Source organism: Syngnathus typhle, linkage group LG3, assembly GCF_033458585.1.
Source record: "Syngnathus typhle isolate RoL2023-S1 ecotype Sweden linkage group LG3, RoL_Styp_1.0, whole genome shotgun sequence".
Classification (NCBI taxonomy): Eukaryota; Metazoa; Chordata; class Actinopteri; order Syngnathiformes; family Syngnathidae; genus Syngnathus; species Syngnathus typhle.
In genome coordinates, this window is record NC_083740.1 from 4,014,528 (window position 1) to 4,027,906 (window position 13,379).

At 41.5% G+C, this 13,379-nt stretch overlaps 1 protein-coding gene across 2 annotated transcripts in view; it reads left to right on the forward strand.

Annotated features, from left to right (window-relative positions):
* The window catches only part of sdk1b (sidekick cell adhesion molecule 1b), a 141,069-nt gene that overhangs the window by 65,874 nt on the left and 61,816 nt on the right, over window positions 1-13,379 (forward strand). For both annotated transcript variants that reach the window (XM_061274806.1, XM_061274807.1), the window contains exon 5: window positions 5,462-5,595. In XM_061274806.1, the coding sequence (XP_061130790.1) occupies window positions 5,462-5,595 (134 nt within the window). The remainder of the gene's footprint in view (window positions 1-5,461; window positions 5,596-13,379) is intronic.

The window sequence follows — 13,379 nt, forward strand, 5'->3', positions numbered from 1 at the left end:
AATTAATAAACAGGAAGTGAAAATGGGAAGACACTGAATAACAATAAGTCTCTCGCTTCCTAACCTGATTGTCTAGCGCCGCATTCCCAATTAGCCAGTTCAACGAGCATGCACGCACGCTTCCCTGTTATCGTTGTGAAAAGACCCGCATCCAAACAGACAGCCTCCGCACCTTCTAAATAGTTGATGCACAATTTTAATGTGTTGGCAGCTTGCTTCTTTATTATTTCGTGTCATTTGGTTGAGCTCCAGCAAGCTCATTATTGAAATGTGCAATTGTTGGTTTTTGCCCTTTGGTTCAGTACGAGATAGAAGACTGGCGAGAATATTGTTTTCTTTAAGTGCTTGAGAGATTAGTTTTGAACAAGCAGCAGTGGGCGTGCAGGTGATTGACAGTTAGTCATTTAATTCTGGTTTTATAGAAGATAGATGTACTGGATTGTTTTTTCCTCCCATATATGGTAATTCAACATAAATATTAATCTATATCATGTCAGAAAAAAATTGACATTTCAAGGATGAATATTTGAGTAGCCTTGGTGACTTATGTAAACAACCTGGAAACCTTTCCGACACCTCATACAGATTATCAGCATCATTTCTACCCTAGCAATATACAAATACGACATGTGACATGTTACATTTAATAGTGAAAAATAAATTCATTGATTTATATATTGATATTGCAACAGCCTGTTCAAATAATTTTTACACACATCATTTTGTTTTAATTTATAATAAAAGCTATTTTTCTGGGGCGGCATTGGGATTATTCTCACTTTTATTTGAAGTAATTCTGGTGCAATAATTTTACGGGTCCTCGTTGACATTTTGTGGTAATTTATTACAAATGTTCTTCAGTGATAATTGTTTTTGGTACAGCGAAAGGATTAAAGAGGGCTCTGCAAATATGCTCTTAAAAAAAAGAAAAAAAAATCCAACCCCAGGCTGTTAACAATGGCACCATTAAAGCTATGTGTGGAAAATCACTCAAGCAGTCGTTGCAGAACGACTGGCAGCAGAATGTCAAAGCCGACTGGATATGTTCCACCTGTTACTCTTGTTTTTTTTAATCCAGTTGTAGAACAACAACATGATATGTTCATAAACAACTGTAATGTTGTTTATTTATTTGCTATTGTTATTTTTCCACAAAACATTCAAGCAAAAATGTTGTCTTTAACCATTTTGGATTCAAATAAAACACATTATCGAGCATTGGTGCGCAGTATCAGCTTGTGTAAGTACCGTATTTTCCGGACTATAAGGCGCACCTAAAACCCCAAAAAAATTCTCAAAAGCCGACAGTGCGCCTTATAGTCCGGTGCGCCTTATATATGGACCAAATTCCTAAATTTAAACTCGCCTGAAGCATTATGTCATGAAATCAATCATAAGCGCTGAAGACTATGAATCATGAATCAAAAAGACTATGGCTCATTATTTTGTGATTTGTTGCATCTGAAGTTGAAATAAAAACGATAAAATGGAGAATAATTTGATTTGGATTAAAAATCTGACATCATGCATTAATGGTGCGCCTTATAGTCCGGTGCGCCTTATATAAGGACAAAGTTTTAAAATGGGCCATTCATTGAAGGTGCGCCTTATAGTCCGGTGCGCCTTATAGTCCGGAAAATACGGTAATCACATTCACACAAAAAAAAATAAAGTTGTACAGGTCCTAAATGAAATCAAACAAAACTCGTGTTCATCAAAAAGAAACAAGCTCACTTGTTGAATACGACTGTGTGTGTGTTTGTGTGTGTGTGTGTTAGGCGGTAAAAGGAAATTGATTTATTGCAATCCAAAACCAAACCGCCTCTCTTGCGTTGTTGCTGCCCGTGTCCCTCCCAGTCATCCTTTCCAATTTCATTATTAATTATCTATAATGTCTTCAAGCCAAAGCCACATTTGTCTTTCACAAGAAACTCATTTCCTTCACCCCTTTGGAGCTTTGTCTTTTATTTTTTTTAGAAGTGCAAATGTGTGACGTTTATGTAGACCGCAAGTTCAGGGCTGTAGGGAGCTTTTCTTTTTCCCTCGCTAGCTTCTCCTCCACTTAGTGAGCGGTAGACAAGCACCCACACATCGGTCGGACGTAAACATCCAACTTTCCGTTCGACACCGACACAGCCGTCAGTATTAAGCTCCGTTGCCGTTAGGGGCGAGAATTTGCTTCGGCAGTGGCTTCGATTGCTTGTTAACGGCTCATATTGAATGAATGATTCACTGGAGGTAAATAGACGTCAGTGTGTGTCACCAACGGCCCTGTTGCTCAATACTATCATTGTAGCTAATATGTTGAATTTGTTGTTCACTTCTTAACTGCCAGCCCCAAAACCTCACATATTGGAACCTCAATTTCCCCGATGAATCTGTTCCAGAAAGTCAAATGCAAATTAAATTGGCTGAAAACCAAGGCAATATTTCCGACATAAAATATCGTAAAGATATTTAGACTGCTAACTATTATTATTATGATTATTATGATTATTATTTCAGATATTTATAATACTTTTTTTGCTCATTTTTTTTTAGTATAACTGATAAAAAGCCATAATAAGACCAGAGAAAGTTTGACTAGGGCTGTTCAGTACCATTTTTTTTTCTCTTTGAGTCATCACCGATATCAAGTCCCTATACCTATAGTACTTTTCGTTCATACAATTTCATTTAACACAATGTAATAATGAGCAAAAATGTTTCTTTCTAACACAGATGTCAGACTGCCGCTGTGTAGCGCCAAGGAGGACTTACTTATCCATTGGTGCCTGATCTCGGCGGCCTCCACGAGTACCCAATACCTCAAAATAAGGCCAGCTACAAAACAAAAAAGTAGATAGCAATAATTCGTACTGTATTGGATGTGTTTAGGCGGAAATAATAAGTACTTAGATGTAACAGAAAATTGGCTCCAACAGAAGCGCCCCTCTCCCAATTATTCCATTACATCCACATTCCAATTTACACATATTGTTCTTCTGAGAGAATGTACAGCCACCTTCCAGCTAGAGAAATTATTTTATTCTTTTTTGAAAAAAAAAAAAAAAATCCAATAAATTGAGGTGCTCTAATCTCTGCTGCTGGAGCAGACACACATTGGCACATTTCATTTATTTTCCGCCGGGTTTCTTCCGATAAGAGCGCTCCATGTGTTCATTTAATGGGAAATCAAGCCTGAGACTTCCCAGTTTGAAGCAAACGAGCAAGGCGAATCACCGCAAACATCAGCCCGTGTCATCGTCGGTAATTTCACGTGCAAATGGAACATTTAAATGAGAAAATGCAAATGACGGGGGGAAAATACGACGAAAATGAACACATTCTTTAAAGTCGACAAATGCCGAGATGTAAATGTTCTATCTTAATTGCCCTCGTTGCATTCTTCGAGCCCCACGCGAAGCGCTTGTGTTTTTGAATGTTATTAATTGAATGTGCCCAAATTCTTTCAAAGCAGCCTTGCACATGACAGACAAGGGGAAGAGAGCGCTGTCCTTGCCTATTAATCAGAATCTGCTGAATAAAACAGTTGAAATGAAAATAGGCTGACCAGCTCAATTAATAGCCTTAGAAGCTGCAAATTGCATTATAGACCTCTTAGAGTGATGCTCCAGTTGGAAAAGTCGACTCACCAGGCAACGTGTTGAATCTTTGGCTCTCGTCTACGCCCTCGTGGGAAATCACCCCGAATAAAATTAGACCTGAGACTCTGAATGCGAGTGTGTCTTGGTCAGAGTGGATGTCAAAAAGCTCTTGTTAGACGATGGATGAGTTCTCTCTGCTTATCGCTGCTCTTCTCCTTTTTTTTTCGGGGGGGGGGGGGGGGGTGAGCACTTTTGACCTCAAACTTACAAAGATTAACTCTCTCGGTGGTGACTGTAAGAAATGTGTGTAGCCGCTCGCATATCTATGAATATTTGATTTGACTTTTTCCATGAGACAGCATTGGAGGTGACGCTTTGCTTCAAGCTTGTGTGTCAATGTCAAAAATGACTCCAAACATAATGTCTAAAGTGCTGGCAACAAAAGCGAGTACACCCCAAAGTGAACTTTCCCATCGTTGAAGTTATTTACGTGCAATTTGTGTTTTTGTGCTTGCCTGTTGTTTCACTGTAAACGCAGCCGGAGCGGGTAATATTTATGGAAATGCGTAAAAGAAACCAGAGGAAACCATTTTTTTTATTCAAATAGTTGTAGCCCATCTAAGATAAGGTAAACATTTTAAAGTTAAGTCCAATTTATTTCTATAGCCATTAAATGTCTCAAATGGCTTCACATGGATAGCATTATTTTTTGTAAATCTGCAAAACTGGACAACTAAAAAGTTCTCTAAGGACAGATTTGGATAGTTTTGCCTGGTTAGGTTAGTTCCAGACGGGTCCGCTCTCTCTCATTCATTCCCTCATCTTTCTGAAGAGGCACACTCTGACATATCGTGCCGCCTCCCATCGCTACTTCTCTGTATTGGCGCTGTAATCAAAGCGGGCCCAGTCAGTGCCGTCAGAATATCCGCCGAGATCACCAGAGGCTTTTTTTTTCTTTTTTTTTTTTTTACCGACTATCAAGTGCCCTTCACAAGCTGCTGGGGATTGTCATGGACTCTTCACACCCTCTTGTGAAATTCTTTAATCCCTCGCTAACGGAATAACCAAGGCCTCCATTTATAGACGCTGTGGCTAACTGATAGCTTAATTACATTTTAATTGTTTGTTAATGACTTCCGGTGCTTCCGTTGCGATCGGATCAAGTTAGCAAAGGTTGGAGTTTATCATCCTGCCAAACAGAGCAACCCTCGCCAACAGTGCATACAAATGCCTTTAGACACAATATTCACTTTCATGCACATTTCATATCTTATTCCACTTTATGCGTTATTCATGTGGCCTAAAATCCTGAGTGCGTCTCTCAGGATCGTATATATCAGAACACCGTGTACAGTAGACACAGAATAAATAAGACACTCATCATGCTTTAAATAAGCTTTCTTCTGACTTTTCTAATATTGATCTTATTTTATAACTAGACCTCATGTTTACCCCCGAAAATATCGGGGTTTCTAGTCCCCGTCAACCCAGTCGCATCAATAAACCATCAAGCGGACTTCCCGACTATCGGCATTTTCCGGAGCGACGCGAAATATATCCAACCGCTCGGTCCCTCAACATAACTCCACGATCAGCGCTTCCGAAAGAAGTCTGTTGTGATGATATTTTGCCTGAGGTGTTGATTCGAGCTAGTTTGCGGAGAGAAATGATGACGGATAAGCAGGAGAGCAAACACAACAATAACAACAATAGCCGTGAGGAAAAATCCTCGTTCCTGTCTGACGCTCTTATTTAATTGTTTCTTCCTTCCTCGTTTTTCGGAACGGGTCGAAATCTCTTCTTTCCAGAAATGTACCTGCCTGGATTTTGTTTGTTTTGTTTCGTGACCTCTTTTTGATGCCTGTCCCTCGCAGTGCCATCGCCTTGGATAATCAGCTGGTCGTCCTGGCAACCACCACAGCCGATGCGGGACGTTACCACGCGGAGGCCGTGAATGAAATGACGGGCGATAATGTCACCAGTCCCGCTGTCTATTTGAGCATCTCGGGTAAGAAAAAGAACGAAAGAAGAAAATGTCAGATGAACTCTGCTATCACGGTACTGGAAAGTTGATTTTGGTGTTTAAGTAATGTTATGTTTTGGGTCTGGGCGATTAATCGGACAATATTTTGCTGATCTTAGTTCTCCTCCCAGATATTTGGCCTCTGTTCATCTCTACCAATGTAAACAAGGGTCCAAAAACAAGTTACAGCAATTTTGATGAAACCTAAAGAATTGAAAATGCCCCAACAACTAGCTTTTCTGGTCATGCTAGTTGTTTATTGCAGTGCTAGTAATGTTAGCATTCATCCATTTTGTCCTATTCCGATTAACATTAGGCAAGATTCATCTTGGACCAGACACTCCCAGGACACATTCAGACAAGTATTTGACTCACTTTAGACTTCCATGAACTTAACAATGCACGTTTTGGGAATATGGGTGGAAGCCAAGCTAGAACAAGTGTTAAGAATGAGCTACAAAAGTCTTCTTGTTAGGTTTGACTTTGGTAAAAAATGTTGTTTAAACTCTAAATGGTACCACTTTTGGGGGTTTGTGTCCAGCGTACAAACGGGACGATATTGTCCTCGCGGGTTTGCCAATTTTTCACGACGTTTCCGGAATTATTTTATCACCCGTGGTTCCCCTAACATTCCTCTTTATCTCTGTGGGAGTGAGATGATAGACTTCAGCGTCTCGCAAGTCCTTCAGCTGAGAGCGAGAGAGGCAGTTGGTGCTCTGTCCCTCGTGGCTGTAACGACTTTTAATTAGATTTTCTTTACGGGGTTGTATCCTTTGGCATCCTTTGTCACGTCTACGCACCGACACACAAACAGCACCTTGTTACCGCTGTCAGCGCCGAGTGTTCCCCTGGGTGCTTTCGAAGAATTGGTAAGAAAGGGGCACAGTTAGACTTTACTGATAAGACTCGGGTTGTAAAATGCCCGTTGGCTTTTTTTTTTATCAGCTTGTGTTTTCCCACAGTAAACGTTCGTATCCTTTGTTATAAAACAAAGGTGCTGACGATATTGAGAGAGGAAAGATAAGGAAGGAATTTGGGGAAATTAGGGATTTTTTTTTCTCTGAAATAGGAACAATTGTGCATATTTTCCTCCACCTTCTTTCCGTTAAATCGGCACAGGCGCATTTTCAGAAGTCTGTCGAACCACCTATTTTTTTTTTTTTAAATGTGCCTGAATAAATTAGACACTGATTTCCTATTCTCCCTTTTCTTACTTTGATTCCAACTTTGCGCTCTGCAAAGAAGAACAGAAGGAAAGTCAAATTAGCAGAGGCAGCGACAAAAAGGAAGTAATGAAGTGAGTCATTGGCACAGCCGCTGCGGAGGACTTTCTATCATTTTGTTTTTTTTTAAACCGCTCGCTACAGGTGAGAGTGGACTTGTCGCAATCTCGCTTCCCGGTGATGGACAGTCCAAATCATTTGACTAATCTGCCGAGCCAGTTAGATGGCGGCGTACGACCGGCCACATGACCTGCCCACTTGAGAGATCCATTATCCCCATGCGCCTGCCCGCTTCCCCTACCTTGAAGACGAATGAATAAAAAAAAAAAAAGCGTTAGCTGTCACCGGCGCTCGAGATGGAACAGGCACAATTGATGGCGGCTCGGCAGCACGGTGAGAGGTCACATTATAATCACTGAGAGTATAGCGCTGCTCTAAAATAAACAGCTCCTGCAGCACTTTTAATGCCCAAGACAATATATGGCCATAAACTCAGTCACCAAGGCGCCACATTAGACAGCAGGACACTCTTAGAACTTTTATTGTCATTCTAAAATAAAACCATCATTCACACACTTGTAAGAGTGTGTATAAAATAGTTACATGGCCTTGTTCACATGCCGGATTAGGAATGCCTAAATAAATCATTTCCAAACTTTTTGACTGCTATTTTGAACTGTTCATAATTCACTCCACTTTGTCTAAGGCCCCAGTTCCAGTTGAAGAAAACCAGACCCAAAGCAAAATGTGGAAAATATGCCGATATGGTCCGATGGGACACTCAAAGAAGGAATTATGAACAGTTTAAAATGGCGCCCAATGTTAGCATAAAGCAATACATCAAAAATAGATTTGTGGGTAATCAGAGGAACTTCAAAAGATGTATGTAGATAACACCGATGAATTGATGGGGAAGTCAGAAGCTGAGTTTCCATGTCGCCAACATTTGGATTTCAAGGTACCGCTGTCTCCGGGCTCGCTCCGCTTGACTCCTGAGTTTTACCCACAGAGCTGTCAAGAAACAAACCTGTGTTTCAATTTCATCTCTGCACAGTTGGTCATAACAGAAAGATATGTTTTTCCCATCCCCTCTATGCCGTCTGGAATCTTCAATTTGATACCCGGCGGCGACATGGTTGCCCCTCACTGCTCCCGAGGGATGGAATAAATGCAACATTTTCTTCAAACTTCTACTACAAGGTAGCTTTATTTAGTTGATAGTGATGGCCGTTCCAGGGTGCATCGACCTAAAGTCAGCTGGGAAAAGGCTCCCGTTCACATGTGACCGTAATGAGGACACGCACGATAGAAAATGGATGGTTTGTGTGTGTGTGTCTGTAACATGCCAGAGAACCACTTCCAATTGCCTATGGGCTTTTATTTCCCTGTAAGTGATAAGAGATGAGACTCTGTAGTCCAATTAATTAAAGTCTACACATACATCCTCCCATCTCCCTTTGATGCCCGAGCGCACCAACACACCTCCTGCCTGTCAATCAAAAGCGGGGTAGCGTAGCCTTCATGTCTTTCCTCTCACTTGAGCACAGTGGAGGTCTTTGTAGATTTCTGCTGCAGACCATTAGAGCAAAATATCCCCAAACAGAGCGCCACCGCACACGGGCACATGAAAGACACACAAACATAGCAAAGACACCCGCCTCGAGGCGCCCACCACGTCTTGGACACCATCAAAGACTAGACGAGCGTTTAGGAGAGTAAAGAAATGAGGAGGGAAATAGTAAGCATTGGACGTCCATAGAATAAGAGGTCAGAACGTGGTTCTGGAACAACGTTGACGAGGTGAGGGAAGTAGCCGCATTGTCGACACAAGCTTGTGGATCAAACGAGTTTGTGGCAGAACTCTGCAATACGCGCTTGCGCGATTATTAAAGCGCTACGAATGCTATCTCGGCTCTAGCCTCAGTAATTGATCGGCCGCCTCCATCTTTTTATAGCGAAGGCGCTAATGTCACACTTGTTAACGATTGCTGAAGTGCAAGAAAAATGCTCAAATTAGTCCCATTCAGACGTGGACACTATCCAATAGCGACTCGCTTCAGCTCTGCTGCCTGCCCAAATGCACTCTTTGACCCAATCTGCTCCAAATCCACAACTGGGTTTGTAAAAAGGCAGAAGAAAAATAAATGTTCACTAAAGCTGAATAGAACACCTGGCATTTATTTGGAGGTCATCAGAGGAACTTTGAATGGTAGTTGTGCGTTGACTCCCGTTTAACACGTGTTTGAATGATTTATTCAGAATGCAAGGTTCTGTATTATATTAGGCTGCACTTTAGTCTATAGAATCCAATTAATTTTGATTCTTTCTTTTTTGAGAGCGTACATAGAGTGCAAGCAAGGACTGGCAGAGGAAGAAGAGTTAGGACAATGACTTTAGACGCCTCCGCAATGTATTTCAGAGCATGTACGGCAGAGTAGTGATTGCAAGAAAATCCTTCAGGGTTTGATTACACCTGCAGTCAGACAAGGCGCCAACCAACCCATCTGCTTCCATTCCTCCTTTTCATTCTGTTTCTTTTCCCAGAAGTGAATATGTGTCTTGTTCGGTCTTGCATAGCCGGTGTCTGACCTCTGTAGAGCTGCCCCCCATCCCCAACCCCCTGCCCCTCAAGTCGTGAACAATTCTTCAAAAATTAGCCTTCAAGCAATTTAATGCTACTCCCAGTTACTGTCAAACTAAGCATAAAACAAGGAGAATTAGACTTTGTGTATTTAAAAGAAACACCTAGCTCAGTCTGCTAGCCTAATGGTAATGCTATCATTAAGCAGAAACACATTCGTAGTCATATTTTCATTTTCATTCATTTATTCATACTTTTCGGAGGAGCTCTAAAGTTGTTTTCTTTAGAATTGTAACCATTTATTATCTGTGTATGTGATACAGTGCAATAGTTTTTTTTGAATATTCACGGAAACGTTTAAAACTACTTGATAATAATTGCTCAGCGTTGTATGGTTGTGTGTGCGAGCACGCGTGTGTGCTGACAATATTTCTTGTGTGCCAATGTGCCATTTGTTTCTGTCCCTAATCCCCTCCTTGACCAGATGTTTCCATTCCGCGTCACTGAATCTTAAATGAGAGCCTGCCACTGCTCTTTTGCTGTCTGCGTGCACATCGGTGCGTGTTTGTGAGTGTGTGTTTGCTCCAGGTCCCACCTCTTGTTTTTGCGGCGCGTCTAATTGGAGGTCTTTTACTGTCCCCTGAACAGCGTTTGATTGTTGTGGCGTGTCGAGTGTAACGTGTGCACGTCTGTATATGTATGTCATACATGCATTACATCGCATGCCAGCAGCTGTCGTGACTTTTCATACAGTAATTATAAATTATTTTATGAAGGCAGTTTATTTATTTATCCATCTGTTTGTTTATTTAATGATTACATTTTGTAGTGTTAAATTATACAATAGAGTACCGTTTTTTTCCGTGTATAGTGCGCAAAATTTTACTAATTTATTGTCCTAAAATCCGGGGTGCGCATTATACATGGGTACAAAAAAAAAAAAAATTGTTTTTTTTTTTTTTTTTTTTTTTTAAGTCCCAATGATCGTCACACACGCAGGGAGGCAATGGGTCCCATTTTTATAGTCTTTGGTATGGTCTTAACTAGGCTGGATGTAATTTTTTTTGTTGGCGTTGATTTCTCCGACTGCCCGTAAACGCACCACCGCGCTTCGTGCGCGCACGGGACAGCAAACGAGCAGGTGATCGAGCAAGCGTCTGATACGAGAGCATTGCGGTTGCATGGAGCGTGTTTGAAGTGAACAGCAGAGAAGAAAGGCAAAGTGTTGTGAAATAAAATGCACAGAACGGATGCGCAAGACACGTCAGCTATATAAAGAGCGAGAGTTGTTTTCTTCCTATTAGTTTTAATTCACAGTTTAATGAGCAGTTTCAATCAGCAAATAACAAAATGCGTATTACAGGTAATATTGTATTTCACAACACTTTGCCTTGTTCCTTTGGTCTCTGCTATTCATCCTAAAACACAAAGGCGCTCTTTAAGCAATGCGACAGTGAGCGCCCGGCGCGCTGCGGTTGCGCGACCGCACCAAATTAAGCTCCCTGCGCAGTGCGCACTGAGGTCCACTTAAATTTTAGAAAGTACATCAGGACTTTAAAAATATCTTCTAAATTTCAGCGACGGCTCTGTCACAATAATCGGCCAGCCCGGTGCAGTTGGGCGGTCGGCGGCGCGCTACGGTTGAGCGTTCTCTCGCACGCTCTCTCTCTCGCTCTCTCTCGCTCTCGCACACACGCAAACCGGATATCATACGGAGGCCGCCATTACAGATGCGCAGAACGGATGAGCAAGACACGTCAGCTATATAAAGAGCGAGAGTTCAGTTCTCTACCTAAATCCGTATTACAGGTAATATTTTATTTCACAACACTTTGCCTTGTTCCTTTCTTCTCTGCTGTTCACTTCAAACACGCTCCATGCGCACGGAGCGCGGTGGTGCGTTTATGGGCAGTCGGAGAAATCAACGCCAACAAAAAAAATTACATCCAGCCTAGTTAAGACTATACCAAAGACTATAAAAATGGGACCCATTGCCTCCCTGCGTGTGTGACGATCATTGGGACTTAAAAAAGAAAAAAAAAAAAATTAAATTTTTTTTTAAAAAAAATTCATAAAAATTCGGTGCGTATTATACATGGGTACAAGCTTTTTTCCAGCATCAGCATGCCATTTTTAGGGGTGCGTACTATACATGGGGGCGCACTATACACGGAAAAAAACGGTACTGTTTGTCTTAAACAGACAGAAAAATATTGTAGGGAACAGATTATTGGCATTTAAATGGATTTGACTGTGGACAGGTGATTTGGTTGACTAGAATATAACTTAAACATTTTCTTATTTCAGTAGTTTACCAAAATAAAACAAGCTATAATCATTCTGAAAATAACAATGATGATTGTCATCTTGAAATATTTTTCCGCAATATTCGAATTTATTGGGAGGCACCTGAATTTTGCAAATAATGTTCATTTTAGCCAATCAGTAAAAAGCTTAATGGAAAAGGCACACAATAAATCGGTGATAAAAATGTATTTTTAGTGACCAAAAGCACAAATGACTTTCATCAAAGGCACAAAAGCATGGAAATATGACAATAACTATACAATTGCTCTCAACATGACAAGACTGTCAGGTGGTTTTCTCCAATTTTCAAAGATGAGTCAAGCCCCTCATTGGACACTTTAGCAGCTCACGACCACACTGATAAGATCACATAAATTCCGCTCAAATGACTTTGAATTAATTACTCGCAAAACCTTTTCTAACCGTGTTACACAAGCGGCTCCATGTAAAAATGCCGTTGGCTTAGCATCGCTGTTAGCATGCTCCTCAAAAACATCCTGTCTTCTCGTTTTTTATGTTCCGCTTGTAAAAAGACTACTACTACTTACTCTACTATTTGGATGAGGACAGCATCGTTATACTGCCTCTTGTGGCAATACTTGACTTTGATTTGTGTAACAGGCATAAGTGGGAAAAAAAAAGGGTTTTTTTTTTAGGTCACAGCTCTGAAGAGTTCAATGAGCAGGATCTTTGTGTAAACAAGGCCAGCTTTTACTTTCAGAACTTTTAGCAAAGCTGCCCTTCATTATTCCGGAGGAGCCACACTTGATTTATACATATTCCCGCGCAGCTCCGTGTGCCTAATGACTTTGTGCATCTATTAATTCCCGCCACGAGAGTTTGCGTCTGAAATGAATCTATTGACTACTGCAGCTGCAGAGAGGATCAGATCGGCCTCCGTTCATGCCCCTCCATCCCCTCCTCCTCCTCGTCTCCTTTTGCTGTCTTTGTCTCCCGCTTTGCTTCTATAATTAAAACCCAGGCGCACAGACAAAGAGATGGAGTGATGGACAGGAGAGTGAGTCATGCACTATGTGCTTCTGACAAGCAATATGCTCACAGTGTGACTGCTTTGTGTGTACTTCAGTTGCCCCTCCACCTTGTTCACTGTATGAGTTTTCCCGATATTTACGTGGATTGCTTTGACAGTCACGTAGGCAACACGCCCACTCACGTCGGCCAACACTCGAGAATATTTTGAAAGAAAAAGGCTGTAATTGGGGGTAGCCACTAAACAAGAAAAGCCAGAAACTCCCTGTAACAAGTGTTTTGGACAAGCTGCGAGGCTAAAAAAAAAGTCTCTCCTAACTTTGTGTTAGCAGTGCCGAGTCTCAACAGCAAACGAGCATCTCCATATTATTTGTATGCGTCAACAAGTCCCGTGGCAATATGCAAACGAAGCAGATGGATCAATGTCCGATGGTGAATCAGCCGAGAGAGCGTTAGGAATTGCCGAAGGGGGTTGCCGGGCGGAATAATGCGGCGTTATTGTGAGGGATGCCAGCTAAAAAAAAAAAAATGTGCCATCGACGCTGACTAATTTACGGGCGCACGCTTTTACATTTGGATTTGATTTGGCGCCGTTTGAAGGAGATGGAATGCACGAGCGCACATGAAAGCTACTAAGGGATGCTGGATGAGATGTCAAGTACGCCGAT